This window comes from Dermacentor andersoni, chromosome 7 (assembly GCF_023375885.2).
Source record: "Dermacentor andersoni chromosome 7, qqDerAnde1_hic_scaffold, whole genome shotgun sequence".
Classification (NCBI taxonomy): domain Eukaryota; kingdom Metazoa; phylum Arthropoda; class Arachnida; order Ixodida; family Ixodidae; genus Dermacentor; species Dermacentor andersoni.
The window spans coordinates 165,868,619-165,891,282 of record NC_092820.1 but is presented as its reverse complement, the minus strand read 5'-3'; the positions used below and the strand labels follow the sequence as shown (position 1 = coordinate 165,891,282).

The 22,664-nt window shown below is 46.1% G+C and overlaps 2 protein-coding genes across 2 annotated transcripts in view; one reads left to right on the top strand and one right to left on the bottom strand.

Moving 5' to 3' along the window:
* The window catches only part of LOC126533226 (uncharacterized), a 106,074-nt gene extending 86,555 nt beyond the window's left edge, over positions 1-19,519 (top strand). The window contains exons 4-11 of the mRNA XM_055071824.1: positions 7,062-7,173; positions 7,271-7,353; positions 7,846-8,180; positions 8,825-8,883; positions 16,841-16,941; positions 17,069-17,123; positions 17,708-17,889; positions 18,813-19,519. Of these exons, the coding sequence (XP_054927799.1) occupies positions 7,062-7,173; positions 7,271-7,353; positions 7,846-8,180; positions 8,825-8,883; positions 16,841-16,941; positions 17,069-17,123; positions 17,708-17,889; positions 18,813-18,866 (981 nt within the window). The 3' untranslated portion in view covers positions 18,867-19,519. The remainder of the gene's footprint in view (positions 1-7,061; positions 7,174-7,270; positions 7,354-7,845; positions 8,181-8,824; positions 8,884-16,840; positions 16,942-17,068; positions 17,124-17,707; positions 17,890-18,812) is intronic.
* LOC126533222 (ipis-1-like) lies at positions 4,321-6,915 on the bottom strand. Its single transcript, XM_050180498.3, has 2 exons — positions 6,564-6,915; positions 4,321-5,556 (listed from the first exon to the last, which is right to left on the bottom strand). Exon 2 carries the CDS (start codon positions 5,536-5,538, stop codon positions 4,393-4,395), a length of 1,146 nt encoding a protein of 381 aa, XP_050036455.1. The 5' UTR covers positions 5,539-5,556; positions 6,564-6,915; the 3' UTR covers positions 4,321-4,392.
* Positions 19,520-22,664: the final 3,145 nt, after the last annotated feature.

The following is a 22,664-nucleotide window of genomic DNA, read 5'->3' as shown; positions in this document are numbered from 1 at the left end:
ACGCTATAGCACGACTTTGCTATGCAATGCTCTCAATTCCCGTTGATGATCAATGCTACCTCACCTCAACTGTTTGCAGCCAGCCTTCACGGGACCCGACGAGTTCCACGTAGACGCCCACACGGTGGTTCGCGTCAACATGATGAATCAGATGCAACCGTTCGGCATAGCCCACAGCGACCAGCTGCAGGCGACGGCACTTGAGATGCCGCATCTGGGCGGGAAGACCTGCATGATCATCATCCTTCCAGACAAGACGGACGGGCTGCCGGAGCTGGAGCGAAACTTGACCCCTCGGAGCCTGTCGGACCTACTGCACAAAATCCTCGTCAGGCCGAACGTAATGCTGAAGCTGCCAAAGTTTGTGGTGCAGCTCAGCTGCAAATTGCGCGAACCCCTCAAGGCCATGGGCGTGCGCGAGTTGTTCACAGCACGGGCCAACCTGTCCGGGATCTTCGAGACAGGAAGTCCTGCTCTTGCGGACGTCTTCCACGGCACCTTCCTGGAAGTTAACGAGGAGGGCGCCGAGATAATGGCGCCTTCTGTGGAGGCCTTGGTCGGTGGCGGTCCGGGACTCGGTGAAATCACGCGCCTCACTGTGAACCGGCCTTTCATATTTCTCATCAAGCCCCGGCATGGCAACGTCCTATTCATAATGGGCTCTGTGCGAAGGCCTTGAGTCCTGCGCGTTCATTGGGCAACGCGCGATGTGCGGATTTCTTCTGCGCGACAGACAGGCCAAGTGCGGCATTCATTAAAGATAACCGCAATCAGTGGCACCACTTAACCAATCGAAATGCAAGTTTGTACACAAACGTCAGTCGCTACCTAGAACGAACTAATTTGATGTTCGTCACGTGATCCCGAATCTCGTCGATAGTTACGCCGCGATGCTCACGAAATGTGAATGTGTTCACAAACGTTCGTGTCCGTATTTTGATGCCATTGTGCTAGCAGAAGTACTTGCTGTTCCCTTCCCTATCTTTGACAATGAAACAAGTAGCGATCACTTACCCATTACATTTTAAATAATGTTTTCACATCAGACTCCTATCGTACGGCAAAGGCGGCTCGACCTTTAGTTATATGGTTTATAAATCGGCTATATATATTATGAATGGGCTATAAATTCTATATAGATGTGTATAAACGAACTATGGCATTAGGTAAAGGTGAACACAAAAACGGACTGCAGTCATTTCTGTCAAAACCAGTTAGAAGATCGGCACTTTTGAGGGTTTTATGGAGGAAACAATTTGTTCAACAGTCTGTGTGGTCACATTCTGCTGTTCTGTTGCCCAAAAGAAACAGCTGATTCGCTAGATGTTATTGAGAAGGAACTTGAAGATCGTTTTTCTTCGCAGTGCCCTAGACCTATGAGGTTTAAAGGTTCGACATCAGAATTTGTAGAAGTTGCCATGACGACATTATCTAACGTCATCTTAACTGCACAACAATCGGTTCCCAGACCAGACCGTATTATAATTGCTATGATTAAACGATTGTTCCTCAATGAAATTTTGAATATTATAGTCAACTGCTCACTGCACTATACATGGATTCCGAACTCCTGGAAAATCTAAAAAAAAGAAAAGCTTTTACTTACAAATCAAAACCTCGGATATGTCTTGGATAACATTCGCCCAATTTTCTTCACATCTAATCTAGCGAAATAATTGAAGAAGTAATCCATGTTCGACTCAATGAATTTACCTCTTCTCAGGGTATTCTGTACTCGAGGCAAATATGAGTTAGGCCTGAATGTTCAATATGGTCGGCTCATGTTTACTCGGAAAGCTGGTAGTCATTGCGTTTAAATATAACTAAAACACAAGTAAGAGTGCAAACATTAAAATTGGGAAAATATCACTAGGAGAGGAAAGCAGGCGTAGTGCTTGGATTACTTTTCCTGCAGCCTTCTGTACGTAGTTTGTTCCAAAAAATAATAAAATTGTGTTGAACTTATGAAGTTCAACCCAACGTCACAGGCCACGTTCAGCATGAGCCGGCGCTGGTGTGAATGCGGTGATCTGGAAACTATTTTTACACATTGATGCGAAAGCATCAAATGGTCCATTGAGCACGCACCTCGATGGAGCAGAGCGTGCGCAAGGGAACACTTGCTGCAACGCTCTTGCGCCAGGTGTTACGTTAGGAGAGAGGGTATCGCCGTGATGTCACGTAACTCTCTCTCTCTCGCTCTAGAAAGTCTGCGTTATCCGCGCGTTCCTTGTCCGCGCAAGCTCTCGCCTGCATTCAAACTTCGCCTCGGCAATCCCTATGAAGAAATTAATGAAAAAAAAGCAAAATAAATTCTAAAGGAAAAACGTTGGCGGTAGTGAGTTTCGAACCTACGACTCAGAAGCAGAGTGTCTTACCCACTGGGATAAACTTGGCCAAGCGTCTCAAGGCACTCGCTTGCCAGGGAGGAGTTTTAAACGGGAAGGTCCGCTCAGCGGCGTTCCATTGGACATTAAGTTTTTCGTATTCATAACTCGTAAGAAGTGCTTAAGCGTCCTCTGATCTTTTGACACTTATCCCGAATAGTTCGACTAAAGACCGCTTTGTCTGGGTCTCCGGACATAGTGAATTCTTTTTAATTTAATCCGCTGTCTCGCTCGCATCGTCATCACTAAACGGTCCGGTCTTAAATGTTCTTCCTGATTTCTCTTCTATAAAAAGAGGTAGATTTAAACGCGCTTTATTTCTGAATTGCAATTAGTCATTCCTACTTTCCACTGATGATTTTCGACATCTAAAATTTCCATCGAACTCGAGCAAATGCCTTTCACAACAATGCGAGGTGATGCTATCAAACTTTCGTTGTAGAGTTCCTCGCCTAAATTTTTACCTTCACAGATCTCGTTTATCTAGAACCCATAACCTCTGCTCTTTTTGTAACGAACCAGTAAGTATTGGCCATTTATTTCTTGCTGCCGCTTCTCCTCCCTCAGCAGTATGTTTCTCTTATTCCGACTGGTAATCTCGCTTTAGCACTTGCACCAAACACATGAGAGAGTTTTAGAATAGGGGCCCCAAACGTTTTGGGGCCCCAAAGAATTAGCGTCGAAGCCACTGCGCATGCGCGAGACGCAAACTGCGTTTGGGTTTTGCGTTCACCGATTAGCGGCCCCAAAAGCTTTGCGTCAGCAAACATGGCGGCACCCATCGAAGCGACGGCTCTAACCTAGCTCCAAACTGGGTTCGATTCGTGGTAACACGTGAAGTTCGCAAGCTAGGAGTAGTGACTGCGGTTATCGCTTTCTCTCAACTAGCGTGTGGTATAAAGATTGATTCATTAGACGCCGCTGATTCCGAATTCGATTGTGGATTTTATGGCTCGTAGGCCTAACACGGCTAAGCTTGGCTGGTGAAGGCACGTAAAGTTGGTTTGCTCAAAACTAAGCGCAACTAATTGCTTGCTGCTTACAGAATAACCTCTAAATTGTAATTAAACACGAATACACGCAAGTCAAAATTACTATTCCTCTCATAAAATGGTATATTTTATTTAATTATTTCTAATAGCTTTTCTTTGACGCCGTAGTGGCGCTGTCAGCGCAAGACGCTATCCGCAAACGTAAAACCCTATTCTAAAACTCTTCGCTCCTGCGTGCCCCAACGCTAAACAACCGCAATGCTCTTTGGGGCCCCAAACTATTGGGGCCCCTATTCTAAAACTCTCTATTTTCCTTCGGTACCTGCCAATTAGGCACAAGCTACGGGTCTATTATTACTGCTGTGCATAAGTTCATTGAAGCGTCCGGAAGATTACGCTGCTAGGACAGCGACCGTGGTGCACTTTATTTTTTTTGTGTTTATGAATGCGCCCTCTCAAAATTCTTATCATTTAGTCGCCTTGCGCTTCGTATCGACTGTTTGCCTTTTACCCCTTTTTGTTTTTTGTTGGGTGTACTTTTTAATCAATGCACTGTGGCTAATCGCCCTCATAGGTACGAGCCATGCTTTATAGGCAGGACACATGACCACTTCAAAGCCAAAAGGGACGTTTCACAAACCCACCAGTTAGTAGTCAGCGCATTACGCGTGGTTTTTCACACTTTGCACTGTACGATTCTGCTCTGTCAAACTTGCAATGATTTACTATGACTCAATGAGCAGTAAAAAACCGGTTTGCTAGATCGCGTGGTGCTCAGTCTGTGTATCCTGCAGACTGAAAAAGCTGACTTGTATGCTGAATACTTTCCCTTAGTCTAGTTCTTGGACATAAGCACATCGCCAACTGTCCAAAATGCTTATCTATAGCGTTTGCCATAGGGCAAAGTCGTCATGACAATCATGCTCAGTACGCTAGGCCTCTATGCGGCAAATGCGTAGTTTTAATATTTTCCCCAGCAACTGCAAGACGCGCGCGCACACAAAAAGCGTTAATCATGGATGACGCACGGAGCTCATAAAAAGGATCACATCTGACTTGCTCTTCAACACAAGCAGCATGAACGGATGGTCAACTACGAACTCCGTCTTTTGCGTCGCTGCCGGAGGCGGAGTCGTCGTAGTGGCCGCAGGCACGGCAGGCGTGGCTACAGCGGCGTCGGTGCCGTCTTCGTCGATCTGCAAGTACACCTCGTGGATCATCTCTGACACGACGGGACCGCCCGACTTGAACATTCCCGAAAGGTTGCAGTTGCCCGAAAACAGATCGTTCACGCCCAAGGCCACCAGAGTGTCCTTGAGGTACAGACACTGCTGAAGCAAGAGCTTGGGCATGACCACTTCGACATTCGGCGTTTCCTTAAGGTCCGCCACGATGTTGGACAACTTGCAGTGAGACAAGTGATGCTCCACGTGTGACAGGCCCTCGATTTCATCGGGCAGCAGTATGATCATTGAGGTCCTGCCCCCCCTATAGGGCATCTCGATGGCCCTGACGCCGAGTTCCTCGCTGTGCGAGATGGCGAACTCCTGCTTCTGGCACATCATGTCCACCTGGACCTTGGTCTTGGAGTCAACGTTAAAGTCGCGGCGCGACGTCGAGCTGGCCGGAAACGGTGATTCCCAGAGTCCCTTGAAGTAAACAGCGTTGACCAGGAGCACGTTGGTGGTAGGAGTGACGCTACCGGGAGCCAGAAGGTCGACTATCTTGGACTCGGTGACGACCTTGACCCACGCATTGATCTCGCTGCGAACGGTCTCGCTGCGTTTCTCGAAGTCGACCGATTGGATGGCCGAGGCATACGTCGAGTTCACGAATGCCGCGTACTCTTCCACGATGGGAAACTTCTGGTCGCTGAAGATGCGATTGGCGACGTGGAACTGTAGCTTGTTCGAGTGGCTGGACAGCTTTGGAATAAAGGAGGCGAAGTTATCGTGCAATTTCTCCTGCTTGCCACGCAGCGCTGCCAAGAGCTCGTCGGCAGTGTTCTCACGTGCTCCGGCAAACGTCATTGACAGAGCGGCTGCGATGTTGTATGGCGAAGCGGTGACGTTCTCTTTCTTGTCTTTCCTGGAGTGTAGCAGTTCTTTGTGCAGGTCCACAGCAAAGCGCACGATCATGCGACTGAGAGATTTCGGCATGACTGTGGATGTCGCGATCTGCGGAGAATTGAAGTACGCCAAGGGTGTAGGTGCGCTCGACGACAATTAACTGCGCGAATATATGCGGGAGTCTCGCAAGCTGGGAAGCATGTCGCGCAGGTGCATCATCATCATCATCCTGGTTACGCCCACTGCAGGGCAAAGGCCTCTGCCACACTTCTCCAACTACCTCGGTCATGTACTAATTGTGGCCATGCTGTCCCTGCAAACTTCTTAATGTCATACGCCCACCTAACTTTCTGCCGCCCCCTGCTACGCTTCCCTTCCCTTTGAATCCAGTCCGTAACCCTTAATGACCATCGGTTATCTTATCTCCTCATTACATGTCCTGCCCATGCCCATTTCTTTTTATTTCAACTGAGATGTCATTAACCCGCGTTTGTTCCCTCACCCAATCTGCTCTTTTCTTATCCCTTAACGTTACACCCATCATTCTTCTTTCCATAGCTCGTTGCGTCGTCCTCAATTTAAGCAGAACCCTTTTCATAATCCTCCAGGTTTCTGCCCCATACGTGAGTTCTGGTAAGACACAGCTGTTATACACTTTTCTCTTGAGGGATAGTGGCAACCTGCTGTTCATGATTTGAGAATGCCTGCCAAACGCACCCCAACCCATTCTTATTTCCTGATTATTTCAGTCTCATGATCCGGATCCGTGGTCACTACCTGCCCTAAGTAGATGTATTCCCTTACCACTTCCAGTGCCTCGCTACCTATCGTAAACTGCTGTTCTCTTCCGAGACTGTTAAACATTACTTTAGTTTTCTGCAGATGAATTTTTAGACCCACCCTTGTGCTTGGTCAGCGTTAAATGAACACAGTGAGCAGAGAACTTTGCTTGTATAAGCAGAATGACCTTGACATAATGTTAAGAATCGGAGCGTCGATTCACGCTGGTTATTTTCTCATAGTCGTTGTACGAGCAGGATGCTAAAAACCACGTGGATACGACCATCAAGCCAACTAAGCAAACAAAGTAACAATTTGTATATGACAGTACGTACTTATTCGAGGCGACTGAGATGGCAGTAACGAGAAACGGTCTCTGGAGATTACTTCTTCCGCCACGATCGCTTTCTGCATGCGTTCCCGCTAGCTGCCTTGCACGCGCGTTCGTGCTTCGCGCCCATCGCGTCTTGTTCATCTCGTTCTAGTTTTCTGAATAACAAATTTCTGACCACGCTTTAAGAGTAACATGTTTTGATATTTGTCAACTACTTTAATTACGCTCGAATTACATCGAACGCGCAATAAAGGACGCGCACCATGTCTACACGTAGCTTTTTTCAGTATTTTGCTTGCTCGGTTAAACGCGGCTCATTGTTGCGCACGGAGTCTGGCCACTGATATTGCGGTTGTTTAAAAATGGACGCTCGCTCTGGCTGTTCAAACGTAAGTCGCCTCAGCGGAGATGTTAATACCGCTTCTTGAAGGACTACAAGGTTCCTGAAACTTTCTAGCAATAACTTAAGATGTTTTCTTGTTTTCGCTAATGTTAACAGGTTGTGACATTCGACGAAAGCGTCTACCTGTCGGATGACGAAGTCAGGAGCGAACTGCGGAAACAAGGTTACGGCGAGGTATCCTACTCTGTTCTCCAGCAGTTCAAGTGTGGTACGCATTTTTATTGACATTTATGCTCACGCAGATGACTTGTGTAGTGTTGTGCCTGCCCGAAGGAGTTATGCCTTACCGTTTTGATTATTTTCAGATTTCCAAAGACGTATTCGTGAAGAGATCCGCAAAGGAGTCAACACGTCGACGCCTCTTGTAAACGGTGCACAGTATGCTAGCGTAAGTTGCGTTTACGCGTACAAAAGCAAATGATGTGTGTTGATACCCGTACTGAATAATATATATATTTTTGCCTATTTGGTACTCATTTATTACGTTGTACATACGTCTTTATTGGCTGTATGTCAGCGCTAAATCACCATAAAATAAAACGTAATGTGATGAAAAATTCAACCCCAGTCGCACGGGGCACTTTCGATCGTGATCAAGCCCGATCTGGATCGAATTCCTCGATTGCGATTGGCTCACTTCCGCAGCTTGCGCTGTGGAGCCAATGGTGGTCGAGAAGTTCGATTCCGATCGAGCTCGGTCGCGATCGGAAGTGCCCCTTGTGACTGAGGTAGAATTTTTCATTGCGTTACGTTTGCTAAGCGTACGTTTGTTTGGCAGACTCGCTCACATGTTATCAAACGTAAGAGTTCAGAACTTCTTACTTACAACGCGTTGTTTGGGGTGTTCACGTAGGAGAGCTGTACACGTTTCTCTTTTCAGGAACAAGCGAAAGGCTCCACTTCCAGCGCGAAACAAGCTCGTTTCGATTCATCGTCCTTGTTCGATAACGTCACATATTCTTCATGCTATTCTTCACCCTACTACGAAAGCCAGCGAAGCGACAGCGGTTGTAAACAAGGGGACTACGTTACTACAGCCAAACCACCAAGGAAAGTTGTTCCTGCCCCGCGGAATCACGTGAAGCCCGAAGCGAGTTCTTCCTGCTATTCTACGCCTGCTGGTTCCTCCTGTGAACAAACGACAGCCTCAAGCAAGGGCAGCGATCGCTCCGGCGATGGGCTTGTCCCGCGCCTACTGCATCGAAAAGTATTGAGGTGCGTAAATGAGCGGGCATGCACCAAACCGCTACATCCAGTCATGATTGTGCACGTTAAAATTTCCAAGAAACTCTTTTCAACGCTGCCTACTTTTACATCTCGTAATATGCACTGAATTAGCAATAAATGTTGTCCAATGTGCAGTCATTAATTGAAACAAGAAGTATGTCTATGTAAACCAGGCTTGCATGGTGGATTGTGTAGATTTAGTGCACTGAAGTAAGTTTTCTGTTGAATCCTGTCGGGCACCTAATAGGACTGATGATGTAATGGCATTAAATTTTTGGTAAGAACGGCGGTGTTGGAAAGTGTCTGGCATCAGCCAGCTTTATCTCTGGTACTCCTTGTACAGTTGCTTGTGTACAGCGAGAAATTGGAATAGTTGGTGTTTGTGCATCTTGTAATGTGCTGAGTTCAAATAACGACCATGAAATAAACCAGACTGGGACGGCAAAACGCTAATTGCCAATTGCTTATTGTTGCTGAGGCATTGCCCATATATGGGCTGCTCTCGAGTAGCATATACAGATCCTAAAAGGAAACCAAGACGACGGCAAAATGGAATGAACATGATGAAAAAACAGTGCATTCTGTTGAATTGCTTGATCTGAATGTGCCCCCCCCCCCCATCTCATCTACAGATGCTGTAATGGTCATGCCTACATCTCTGAACGGTCAACATTGAGCACAGACTCTCAAGGTAAGTGGTGCACTTAACATGTATATGTTTCACAATTTGTTATGTATTGAACATTGTAAATTTAAAGTGTTTCATAATGCCGCAGATAGACCAGTCCTCATGTACTGTATCATGCTATGCATTTTTTTTTGCTTGTGTTAGTTGTGGTCACATAATTACTTGATATTTGTCTGTTTATTTTTTTTGGTCATTGTCTTTAGGACATGCAAAAACAGGCACAGTAAAACTGATTTCTGCAATAAGTGTTGTTGAGTTCATAAATATGACCACCATGCCCTAAACCTAAAGATATTCAGCTACAAGGACACAAACGTCCGTTTCAAATGCAGCGTGTCCTGAAGACAGCCAAACTTTTCAGACTTGTATAAGTTATCACTAGCAGAAACAACATATGCAGACAATGAATTAAATGACCATGGAACTGTCATGCCAGAATGAAATGTGAACGGGAAGAAATAGACACCTCTTACACCTAATTACTTGACAGTGAGATGCTTATCTGGGTGTAGCCACATGCTAAGTGTGCTCTGGCCCCAAAACTAAGCCTCTGTGAATGAATCATCCTGGTGTCGTACAAAGTGGCAAATTTGGGAAAAGAAAGGAAATTTACCATCTAGTTGAGTTTCCCATGTTTTTGTTTCATTATGGTGCGACAGTACACCCATGAACAAAAAGTATATAAACCACAAACTCAAGATAATAATAATAAAAAAAACACCTTCTACATACCTTAGGCCTGCATCCTGATATTGACAAGTGCACTGCAGGTTCATGTAGTCAGGTTAAGACTGTAGTACTCACTTCCAGCCTGCATGTCTAGGCTGTGAAGAAGTTCTGTTGTTGCAAGAATCATTCATCTATTGTGTATACTTATGCCCACTGGTGTACTATTGCCTGCAGCAACCACACAGATGTACACTTTCTTGTGCGTTTTTGTGACATAATTTATGATTTCATGTATAGTAACAAATTTTATGATAACTAAAGTGCCTTGAGATGATTGCAATATGTTTTAAACTCGGCTTTTATCTTTGGAGAGGCTTTATTCTTAGCTGGTGCAAATTCACAGTGCAGAAACAAGGCAAGGAATTGTGATATTGTGGTGGAAAATCTATTGAGCAAACGAGCAGGTGCCTTAATGTGTCTGAAAGAACATAACAACAAAGTGCAGTAAGGTAGTGAGGGTAGTTACATGGATAGCATTCTCAATTTGGTAAGCACCTACTCCCCTAAAATGCACACACATGCACACATAGCATATTTTTCACGTCAAGGACAGCACATTTCCAGCCCTGTGTCACGTGAAAGAGCCAAGTGCGACTGTTCATGACCAACGTGTGTTTGTTGTCCCTACTCATGTTCGTCATTGTGGAAGTCATCAGTGTGTTTCCCATGTCATTAATCCATCATCTCTTGTCATCTTTGGTTCCAGCAATGTGTCAAGTCAGTGGCAAGCACAATTGTTCATGCAGAGCTTGCCATCATTATTAGTGAAGTGACACAACACAGCAGCTGCAGAATACTGTTCTATTTATTGCTCTGTACTTGAGCTTTTAAGTTACTGAAATGAAACCACGTGAGTAGCGACACCCACTGCGGCCAAGCAACGCTTCTTCCTGGTAGCTGATAAGGAACTCGGCGCACAAGTGTGCTTTATCAACGATGCTGCATTTCTTCCCCCTTCAAAAACCCAGTCGCTCCGGCGGGTGTCATGGTCGTGTTGAGCGGCGAAGTTGCACTGGGCCCGCTTCTGATGCACTCGTTTGTCGAGTCTCTGCGGCCGGGTGGGGAGTCGCTGGACTGTTGTGTGCCGTTGCACTTGCTTCTCGAGTCTCCGCGGCTGGCTGTGTTTCTGCTGAGCTGCGGCCGAGCGTTGTTGCATCCTCCCTTTGCGTTGTCGCTTCCGCTAGCCGTGTCCGCAACTGATCCACATGACGGCGTTGTATTCCCAGGGGTGTCTCCAGCCTTACCATGCGATTCCCCTCCGTCGCTATTACAGTCCCTGGTAGCCATTTTTGCCCTCACTGAAATTGGCGGGACCAGATGCGCTTTCCTGGTGGGAACAGTGGTTGTGTATTGGCCGACGGAAACTGTTCCTGGATTGCGTCAGCCTCTGCAAGTACCTCGCCTTCTGGGAAGTGGGCAGACAGCCTTGTCCATGGCTGGAATCCAATGAGTAGTTGTGCAGGTGGTTTACCACTTTCGAGAGGTGTTGATCTGTAACTGAACAGAAAACAGGACAGCTGTTCCTGTAATGTGCCGCGTTTGTTTTTCTCGAGACCCTCTTTTATTGTCCGCACAACCCGCTCCGCTAATCCATTTGATTGTGGATGGTACGGTGCTGTCCTGACGTTCATGCAGTTTTTCTGCATGAACTTTGCCAATGCCGCGCTCGAGAACTGGGGGCCGTTGTCCGACACCACACACTGCTGAATACCAAAACGGGCGAAACTTTCTCTGAGCAGCTGAAGAGTTGTGTCTGTCGTCGCTGTTTTCACAGGCGTTGCTTCTATCCACTTGGTTTCCGCGTTAACTAGGATGAAGATTAAGTAACCATCAACAGGGCGTGCAAAATCCATATGCAATTGGTACCACAGCTTTCCTGTCTTGGGCCACGGGGAAGGAACTTGCACCGCAGGCATCGACCAACACTGCACGCACTGGGGGCAGCCTTTCACCAACCTTTCAATGTCATTTTCTAATCCGGGGTACCAGAATAACGTACGCGCAAGCCTCTTCATGGCCCCGATTCCTGGGCGCGTATCGTGCAGCTTGTTCAATAAGCACTGTCGGGCTGTCTCCGGCACGACCACACGATGACCCCAGTAAATGAGGCTATGGCTCATGACGAGCTCGCGTCGGTGGGTGAAAAATGGAAGCAGATGCTGCTGTTCCTTGGCAAGATGTGATGGCCAGCCACGCTCGATCCATTCCCGTACTTGCCGAAGTGTGCCGTCCTCCTGGGTCAGAGCAATTATTTGTTCAGATGGAAGGGCACTTGCATCTAAGCCCTGCGTGTAGAGCACATATTTCATTACCACTTGACTTCCGCGTTCATGATCCCCTGGCAAAGGCATGCGGCTAAGAGCGTCCGCGTTGCCATTGTGCAGTCCCTTGCGGTATTCCAGATTGTATTGGTATGCTGATAGAAGGAGCGCCCAACGCTGAATTCGAGCTGCTGCCATCTGCGGAATCGGTTTGTCTGGGTGGAAGAGCCCGGTGAGTGGCTTGTGATCCGTTACTAACGTGAAACTGTTGCCGAACAGGAAATTGCGAAACTTTGAATTTCCAAACACCAAGGCCAGCGCTTCTTTCTCAATTTGTGAATAATTGCATTCTGCTGACGTCAGCATTCTTGAACGAAATGCTATCGGATGGTCCATGCCCTCAATGTGGTGAGATAATACTGCGCCTAAACCGTCTGATGAAGCGTCACACTCTAGTCGCAATTCCTTCTGCGGCTCGTAGTGAACCAGAAAATTTGCCTTGAGCAAGGCATGCTTTGCTTCCTCAAAAGCTCTTTCCTGCTCTTCTTTCCAGTTCCAGTGTTGGCCTTTCGCCAGCAACCGATAGAGCGGAGCCAGGGTCGTAGCCAAATTAGGCAAAAACTAAGTAATACGTTATTAGCCCCAGAAACGACCTAAGTTGGCTTACCGACTCTGGTTTTGGCGCAGCTGTTACGGCTTGGAGGTTGTCACACAGCGGGTGAAGGCCGGTTGCATCAACCTTGTGCACCAGAAACTGCACTTCTTTCTCTCGGAACCGACATTTGGCTTTGTTCAGCTGGAGGCCACTGTCCTGCAATCTCTGCAACACTTGTCGAAGCGTCGACATGTCATGCTGTTTCTCGGCGATTATGAAGTCGTCCAAGTATACGCACACTCTTGATAAGCCCCGCAATAACGACTCAATGCGCCGCAGGAACAGTGCGGGAGCAGACGAGATGCCGAAGGCTAATCGATTGTACGAGTATAAGCCCTAGTGCATGTTGATGACGGTTATCTTTTTAGCCTCTTCGTCAAGCGGAAGCTGGTATAAGCATTCCACAAGTCCAGTGTAGTGAATACTTCTCCCTCATAGAGCGCGGCAAAAATGTCATCCACCTTTGGCAAAAGGTACTGCTCCAGGTGAATGGCGGGATTCACGGTGAGTTTAAAATCGCCGCACAGCCTGATGTCCCCATTCTTCTTTACCACTGGTACAACAGACGCAGCCCACTAGGAAACACTCACCTGCAGCAGAACGCCTTGCTGAATGAGGCGGTCAATTTCCGCGGACACGGCTTTGCGAAGCGCGAACGGCACTGAACGAGCCCTCAAAAACTGTGGCACCACACCTTCTTTCTTGTGCAGCTTCACGGGCGGACCTTTGCAACAGTCCAGCCGGTCTTCAAACAAGTCTGAGAACTCGTCAAGCAGATCCTTTAGGCCGTCTTCAGACTGCAGCGCATGAACGCCTGGTAGAGCCTGTTCTTTGAAGAGTGACAAGCCGGCTTCACAGAAAGCTTGAATTGTGTTTCTACCACACAGTAGTGGTCCGTCACAGTCGACTACCACAAGCGAAGTGTCCACTTGTGTCTTGCCATGCTCCACCCTCATGGCGACTCGGCCGAGCACTGGAAGAAGCCCCAAGGAGCAGGCCAATCGAAGTGGCGTTTTTTCTAGCCCAGGCCACCAGTTACGGTGCCTCTTAAGGACATTTTTTGGTATGACACTGACGGACGGATGATCCTGTGTCGATCAGCATCCACAGTGTCCTGACACTCTGGCCAGCATTGTTCTGGGTGAATAGGGCGAAAAGCATTTCTTCCCTGCTGTCTTCCTTATTGGACAGTTCGTTGAGCGCGTATGATCCCTGTTGGTTGGTGCACCGGCGTTGGCACATTCTCGCCAAGTGTCCTCTAGTGCCGCATTTCTGGCACACCTTCCCGACATGTTGGCATTCGTGTGCCGAATGACTTGAACCCCATCTCCAGCACGAAGGGCATGGGTCTCGTCTATCGTACCCGCTGTCAGTATTTCGTCCGCTGCCACGACGCCGTTGAACGAAGAGCACATTGCTAGTGTCTTTTCCTCATGGAACGGACGTTACGGTCAGCCGTTTCTGAAGACATTGCGAATTCCTCAGCTTCCTGCTAAGTCAGCTTCCTTTGCGTCAGCAGGAACCGCCTTGCATCGTCCTCCCGGATACCACACACTATCCGGTCTCGTAACATTCTGTCCAGAAAACTGCCGAAATTGCAATCTTTTGCAAGGCATCGTAAGTTGGCCACAAAGTCCTTAACTGCCTTGCCATCTTCTTGCTTCTGTATGAAAAATGCGTGACTTGCCGCTGTCTTGTTCACTTGTGGGCTGTAGTGCTCTTCTAACACCTTCACAACTTCGTCATACTCTAAGCTGTTCATGGACATTGACGGGCATCGTCCCTGAAGAACTCAAACTACGCTGTCACTGAGCGATGCTACCAAAAGCACTCGGCGCTTCGATGGGTCCTTAATATTGTTGCCTTCGAAGTAAGCCTCTAGGCGAACACGGTAGGTGTCCCAACTGCTTGCTGTCTCGTCAAACTCGGGTGGCCTTGATCCCATCTTCATCGCTACTGAAGTGACGCAACACAGCAGCTGCAGAATACTGTTCTGTTTATTGCTGTGTACTTGAGCTTTTAAGTTACTGAAAAGAAACCACGTGAGTAGCGACGCCCGCTGCTGCCAAGCAACGTTTCTTGCTGGTAGCTGATAAGGAACTCGGCGCACAACTGTGCTTTATCGACGACGCTGCAATTGGACTAGCAACTAGGACAGTATTCAATTTGGTAGTAGGAAACTGTGACAGGTGTAACAAATTGAACCTCTAGAGGTGGTCCTAATTGAGCTTGTGGCACTTCCTTCTATGCAAATGATAATTTTTTGTATACCTGGACAGAGTGTTGCGCCTTTTGTCAACTTTTACCACTATAGGTATTTTTTTTCGTTGCTTTTGCTGTGAGATAGTTCCACATGTTATATCATCAGACATGTAGTGCAGATCTTTATAGACTGTCCTTCATCGAGCAATGGACATTGAGCTCTGCTGTGGAGTCTACAAAAGTGCAAGTTTACACTTGCCAGTCTATGAAAGTGCCTGTGAACATTAAGTGTGTATGTTCCCTTGTTGTTTGCAAACAGTAAGATGTGTGGTTGACTAAGCCACATTTAAAGTTCTTAGATGCCATTTCCTGACCAGCAATAAGAGAAACAACAGGTCAGTGCAAGACATTGGTGAAGAAAATGCTGAAAACCTTTGAAAGATAGAAGCATGTGTATATTTCAGCAGTAACAATAGTAATTATATCAATACAGTCTCCATGAATGCATTAAGCTTGCCACTAATCAAAACACATTTACTTGTAGATCTGTGCACTCTCACCTCCCCCCCTTTTCTTTTCACGGCGGTGACAAAGGAAGTTCAGGAAAGTACTCAGGTTCATAGCAAATAAGTAAGATAATGTCAAAATTCCTGTGAAAAAGACATTATTTTCTTGTACAGAAGTGCTAAAGTAAATGCTCCGAAGTCATTTCAATTGTGCAAAAAAACAGGTGTGGCCACATGAATTTTTGTTGGTATGCTTTTACCACACCCTGTGTGTTATTTGCCTGCACCCATCACTTCAACTTGACAGCATAGTCATCTGGCACAAGTACTGCTTGCCATCATCATGTTTGTTTATGGTTAGGTTGCAACTTGTCACGAATTCTTTTTGTGGACGCTTTGACTGTTGCTGTTTGTGTTTGTAGTATCCACGACATGCCCTTCCATTCTGCTGAGCATCTGTCCTGTTGCCTTCTTCTTTCCTTTGTACATTTTGCACACTAAAAACGATTTCTCCTTGTCTAATGACTGTTGAGCATGTTTTTAATTGTACACTCTTAAAAAAGACCTTGTGGCAATATCGGATACAAGTCAGCAGCCAATAATTTAAAAACAAAAAGTTTATTTAATTTTTGTATGGACCTTAGTGAATCTTTTTCATTCTGAAATAAAGGATGAGCAGCAAGATCTGAGAAAAAATGCAATGTAGTATAGTGGATCCTTGTTGATATGTTCCTGTTATGTTTTCCCAGCTGTTACCCTTTGAAATGCAAGTTTTATTTAGTTATGTTAGGGATGCGTACATTACCTGCCTGTTTATTAAGTTCCCCGCCTCATCTGTTACCATTAAGATATTGCACCACCGGCGCAGCATCATCCATCAGCAGCATATGCATTGACTGCCGCATGTTACTGTAGAACAGTTACTCAACAGTGCAATAATTGCAGGAGTTTGAGAATGTTATGGCACAAGTAATAGCTTATGCCACCTATCAAGAATATGTGTCTTGCGATGGTGTCTGGACAGTGGACTTGCCGAGTGGGTTGAACATCATCGTCGATTTCAGTAGGACTCTCAGTGTTGAAAGTGAGAAGGAGATGAATAAAGGCACAAGTGGTCAGCCTCACACCCACGTCCACGGATGCTCCTGTGACTTTCGATACCTTGCACACTGACTTTTTTATACACAACTGCATGGAAAATGAATAAGGGTTGTGAGTGTTTGAAACAAGGCTGCTAGTATTGAACATTTGACTTAGGTGCCAGATAGAAATTGTGAGCTTCATTCAGTGTGTTTTCATGGCTATGACAGCTTAAAAAAAGTGTTTGGTGACCAATTTAACTGCCATACAGTATTGGTGAACACATATTTAATAGTTTGTTTCCAATAGCTTGTTTGGCCTTCTATTCAACTTCAACTAAAGCTTTGTGCGAAAGTAGCTCTGCCTTATTTGTAGTGCTTTCGTAGGTATCATTGAACATTAGATTTTCCCAGATAATGCTATTCTTAAACAATATGCATTGAAAAGGTTTTACTGCAGTACGCATGTGTAACCGTTTGCATATTTTAGAGGTACACCTTTCTTCTTCTTTTTTTTCCATACTAAAGCACTTACAGGCAGCGTACTGGAGAGTTTCAAGGAAAACTATTCCAACTTGGACGACACTCTGCCAAAAAGACTGAAGCCAGCCACACTGCCTCTGTTGAAGGTCTGTGTGTGTTGCCCACCTTTGCATTTTGTGATTTGACTCCATAAACTGCAGCTCAAAACACAGTTTGTGGCAATCATGCAACCTCATTGATTAATTTGCATGTACTTTTGCACAATGTTTGCAGGGAGAACCCATTCATAAAGATCTCATCAAGCCACCAAAGGGGACCATGCTTTCACGTAAGTTTCAGGACTTGCTTTTTCGATTTATTGTGTGCTGTGCCTGGGACTTCTACAGCGATTACAGTCAAAGCAATCCATATATAATTATTCCACTACTAGAATCTGATGTCAAGTTGACATGTGCTACCATTTTTGCTATGCAACAGGATGTTGCTGCTTGTCAAAACTATGGCTCTGTGTTCTTTGCAGAACAAAAACAAAGTATGTAATTTAGAAAACTTATTATTGTACTACATATTTTTGCATGATACTCCAATTTAAAAAAGTCACACTTTCATTTTTTACTATTACCACCCAAAATAAGGACAGCATGGTTCTTAGAAGAGGCTTTCTCTTAGCACAAATGTAAATTCTAAAAATGTTTCATCTGAGCAAGTCATCATGAGATGAAGTGTGAAATCGCAATTAACATGAATGTAAGCCAGAATTGAACCACATCTTTGAAAATGTTCACGATGGATGGATAGCAGTCGTCTTTTGTGACGTTGGTATAATCTGTTAAGGATGCTTGACAGTTAAAGGGTTAATCAGCTGTTTCACATGCGGATTCTTAGCGTATGCAACTTGACCTTCGGTTGCAGTGCTCAAGGTTTCAGGCACAAAAGTCATGTGGAACAAAGGCCCACATAAGTGTGACCCTGTGACACGCTACCATGAGTACAAGGCCTTCTGGGAGCGGCACAAGGCACCAGGCGAAAAGGCCCACAAGCAGCTCCGGTGGAACGTGCGTGCGCAGATGCTACAACGAGACGACGTTGTGGCGGTCAGTCTTCAGCTGCAGTGTGAAATTTCTCTTCCCCTTTGCAAGGGAATTGGTGCCAAATATTACACCTAGTTCAAGTAATAGATTCCCTCAGCCCTTAGCCTGCCACAAGCGATGGCCTAATTACTGAAACTACTGCAGGCTTTCGGAAAATAGGAGATAACCTGAGAAAAGGCTTATGTTCTCACAAAATGCTTCATTCTCCCAAAAAAGTGGAGTTTTTGACCAGGAGCCTCAAACACTTTGCCTGCGGAGATCTTGTGCGCAGCAGATGTAATTCATTTGTGCATTCACCACTTGTTACACTAGTTTAGTTTGGGTTAAGAAAATTATCTCCCCTTTGCCAAACATGTCACAGTGTCGCCCAGGGAAGCCTTGTGCAGTGCAAGTGGTCCAATGCCCAACGCAAGTTTGAGACCACTGTTTCAGACATCTTGAAGCCCTAATCCATCACTACCTCAGCAGTGTTCACCCTTAGTGTGCCTTTACAGGCCAGCACTGGCACTTATTTTGCGCCATGAATTTTACTTTGTTCTGTTTTTGTGAGTACAGTAATAACCTTCCGTTTCATCTGATGTAGCCACAAATTATTTGCAATAACAAGTTATAGTTCTTGCATTGTTTGTGAGGTGTCTTGTGTGTTATAAGTCCGATCATGCAAAAGAAAGGCTGGAACAGACCCAATGACACCAAGAAGGATGCAATGAAATTTCTCTGCCATGGTTCTCATCTACTATGAAAAGTTCCAGAGCCTTTTGGAGGCTGTAGTGTCAAGAGGTGGTGCCAGACAGATGTGGGGTTCAATCTACAATGCCTACTGTACTTTTCTTGTTGTGCCACATGTTGTGTAACTACATATGAACACAGTTACAGTTTGCTTGACTTGTTCCCCATGATGCATTGTCACTGCTTTCTTTTTGCAGTGTTCCTGGAGGCCGGCTATCACAAAAGAACCACCTGCCACAAGGCTCAAGTGAAGCACATTTTTCATTTATCAGTGCACATAAGATGTTATCATCTTCCGCATCATCCTTGCAGCGTAACATGTACATATCGCAGTTCCAGTGCAGTTAGAATGTATGAATCATCAGAATGTTAACATTTCGTCCAAGAGTTTGTAACACAAGGTGCGATTGGTACTAGTATTCAAAACAAGGAAATTGGTGAAGCAAGATCGGCATACCTTTTCCCAAAGTCGCTAAATTTGTATCGTATTTGGTACACATGTAAACGAAAGCAGCTTATTCAAGCTGTTGTTTATTAAAGCCGCCAGTGGCATCATTGAGCTTTGATATGGCTTCAAGCACGTCTTTGACAAATTCTGCGTGATGTCTTATTGATGCAGTACATACTGCAGTCATTTCAAATTTGACACTACTAATAGAATGCAGATCAGTATTAGTCAGTATCCGACACATTGTTGAGTTTTGTTACTGAAAGATTTGTGGAACTAATGTCACGAGTGCGAAATAAACATACATAGAGCCATATAAAGAAGAGTATTGATTCTATTTTACGCAGAAATTTTCGCTTTTTTCTTTTTGAAACTTTTCAAGTCTATCATAAGCAAGATTTTAACAACATTGCGTGATGCACAGTGTTTCTACTATACTAATAAATCGTTGATTGATGAGGTTTGAAATCCTGAAGCAACACTCAAGCTGTGAGAGATGTCATACTGAATGACCATGGATTGGTTCTGTCGTTTTGACCACTTGGTCAAAACACCCAGATACTACACCCACACTCTGGCAGATAAGCTTTCCTGCATTCTGCCCTCCATCAGAATATGGCAACAGGGAATTGAACCTGTTCAGTTGAGCTTGAAGGCAGGATGGCCTAGCCAGAGTTGTCAGGGTTGAGCAGGTTTAAGGGACTTTAAAGGCGAATATTAAGCCAATGTGCAATGTTATTATACCATTTCAGAAGCATTGTAGCATTTGTTTCATGCCAAGAAAATACTTGCGTCCAGGGAAAATTGCGACTGAAAGGGCCACATTCCTCTAGCACCGTACAAATTGCCTGTCACGTGTGAGGTGGTGTGGCACTGCACACATTATCACCGCCCTTTACTGCCGTCACTAAATAAAATGGCACCCATGAACTGGTGCTACGGTTTCTCGAGTAAAACGCAGCCAGAGGCAGAACATCACACGAACGATACATTTTCTGCTGCTTGCAATTACTGTGAGCTTCGCAAGCCAGCAAGACTAGCACAGCACTACACGATACCGAAACTACCAACATGTGAAAGTATGGGCGGTGTGGGGTCGAGCAAAAATGAAACCATTTGGCCACCTACATCATTGACGAGGGTTACATAAATTTCTATGTTTACTGGTGTAAGGCCAACAAATCTTTTTCCCCAAATTTTTACTGGTTCAGGCCTCAGTAGAAGCATGCTTGTGGCTACTCACTGTAGCGACGAACTGAACTTGGAGTGCTGTCAAATAAATGCAACCACTGGCGGCCGACTATGAACACATTTGCCGACACCAACAGATGTTTTTTAGCACAGGTTAGAGCCATCTCGTAGCAGCTTTCAGAAATTAATGTAAACGTGGGTATGCATGTGATGCTTGGTGAATGTTCTTTTTCTAATTCTTGCACCCTAAAGTGTGGGTGCGAGCCTTACACAAGGGTGGTAGTTTGTTTCTCTAGGGATATAATAGAAGCCGACAAGTAGCATTTGTTTTCTGTTGTATAATGCAATGTGCGAGACAGCTGTTAAGCCTCAACGGTTTATTGCGCCGGTCGAGTGCTGAAGATGATGACACTGGCCATGATGATGAATATATACAGATGAAGAAGATGAAGTGGTATTATAATGCTCACACACAATTTCCCCTGCGCATGGAAGCGGCCAACCTGGCCGCTGGTTATGGCGGGAAACGCCGTATGAAAGGCTTTAAACGAGAAACATGCACAATCTCCGTGGCACAGCAGCGGCCGTCCAAAGGCGGAACAACTGGAGTGACGCGATAGTTAACTGGCGAAGTCTGTTCCCGAACAATGTAGGGCCCGATAAAATGGGACTGAAATTTCTCGCACAATCCAGGAGCGCGAATTGGGGTACACAGTAAAACTTCGTCTCCAGGGTGGAAGGAAACGACATGGTGATATGCATCATAGCGAATTTTGCGGTCTTGTTGACTGGCGTCGGTGTTGAGGCGGGCACGTTGGCGACACCAGGCAATGCGCGAAACAAACTGCTCGCACATTGATGTGGACGAAGGCACGGGGACACCGAAGAAAGAAGCGTCGAGGATAGTGAGCGGTTGGCTACCATACACGAGGAAAAAGGGCGAATATTCCGTAGTGCATTGGACAGCCGTGTTGTATGCGAAAGTGACGAATGGTAGAATGACATCCCAATTGGTGTGGTCAGGGTTGATGTACATAGATATCATGTCGGATAGCGTGCGATGAAAGCGCTCTGCGAGACCATTAGTTTGAGGGTGGTAGCTGGAAGTCGTTTTATGGATGGTATTGCACGCACGGAGAACGTCGTCGAGAAGTTTAGAGAGAAAGGTCTTGCTGCGGTCACTCAAAAGGACACGTGGGGCTCCGTGCCGTAGAAAGATGGCTTCCAAGAAAAAGGCTGCAACCTCCTCTGCGGATCCCGAAGATAGTGCGGCTGTTTCAGTGTACCATGTCAAGTGGTCTACAGTTGTAACGATCCAATGTTTACCGCCAGTGGTTAAGGGTGGCGGTCCATAAAAGTCGATACCAATGACTGCGAAAGGAGCTTCAGGACACGGGACAGGTTGGAGCAGTCCAGCCTGAGGTGAGGTCAGTCGTTTGCGGTGTTGGCAGAGAGAACAGGAAGCCGCGTATTTCACTATGCTGGTTGCAAGTCCAGGCCAAGAGAAGTGGCTGCGAATTCGCTCGTAGGTTTTATGGAAACCAAGGTGACCGGCAGTGGGATCGTCATGAAAGGTTTCCAGTATCTGGGCCCGAAGTGATCGGGGAACGACAGGAACCCAACGGTGTTCTTCGGTATGAAACACGTACCAGTATAATATCGAATTTTTGATCTTGAAGTTCAACTGCCGATGGAGCCGAGCGTTATGTGGGCGAGATGATCCACGAATACGTTCCATAACGGAGTGGCAGTAGAAGTCATTACGTTGACTAGAGGCAAACGTATGAGAATGGCTGGATAGGAGCCGGTCGAGAGCTGCGAGCAAAGGGAATGCATGCGACGCGTCCTGCGGTTCCCTCGCGGAAGGTGGTAAGCAAGTAGCGTTTGAAGACGGTGGTAGGGGACAACGAGAGAGAGCATCGGCATCCTGGTGTTTCTTTCCAGACTTGTAGGTGACGTCGAAGTCGTATTCTTGTAAACGGAGTATCCAGCGGCCGAGACGTCCCGTTAAATTCTTTAACGTCGCCAACCAGCACAAGGCGTGGTGATCAGTAATGACCGTAAAGTGGCGGCCGTGCAGATAAGGCCGAAATTTTTGGACGGGCCAAACAACGGCGAGACACTCTTGCTCGGTAATCGTATGATTTTTCTCTGCAGCTGTTAGCGTGCGACTTGCGTATACAACCACACGTTCTTCAGAATTTTGCTGACGTTGCAGAAGAACAGCGGCGATACTGTGTCCGCTGGCGTCAGTATGTAGAAGAGTGGGTGCAGTGTTGTCGAAATGACAAAGCACAGGTTCGGACATGAGGGCACGCTTGAGGGCGTCAAAAGCAGTTTGGCATTCGTCCGACCATATGTAGGGAGCTCCAGAAGAAAGAAGTTGATGGAGTGGCGCCGCAATTGTGGC

Bases quoted from the DNA above. Each gene is read 5' to 3' on its own strand.
- LOC126533222 (XM_050180498.3), bottom strand. From the start codon at position 5,538: ATGCCGAAATCTCTCAGTCGCATGATCGTGCGCTTTGCTGTGGACCTG.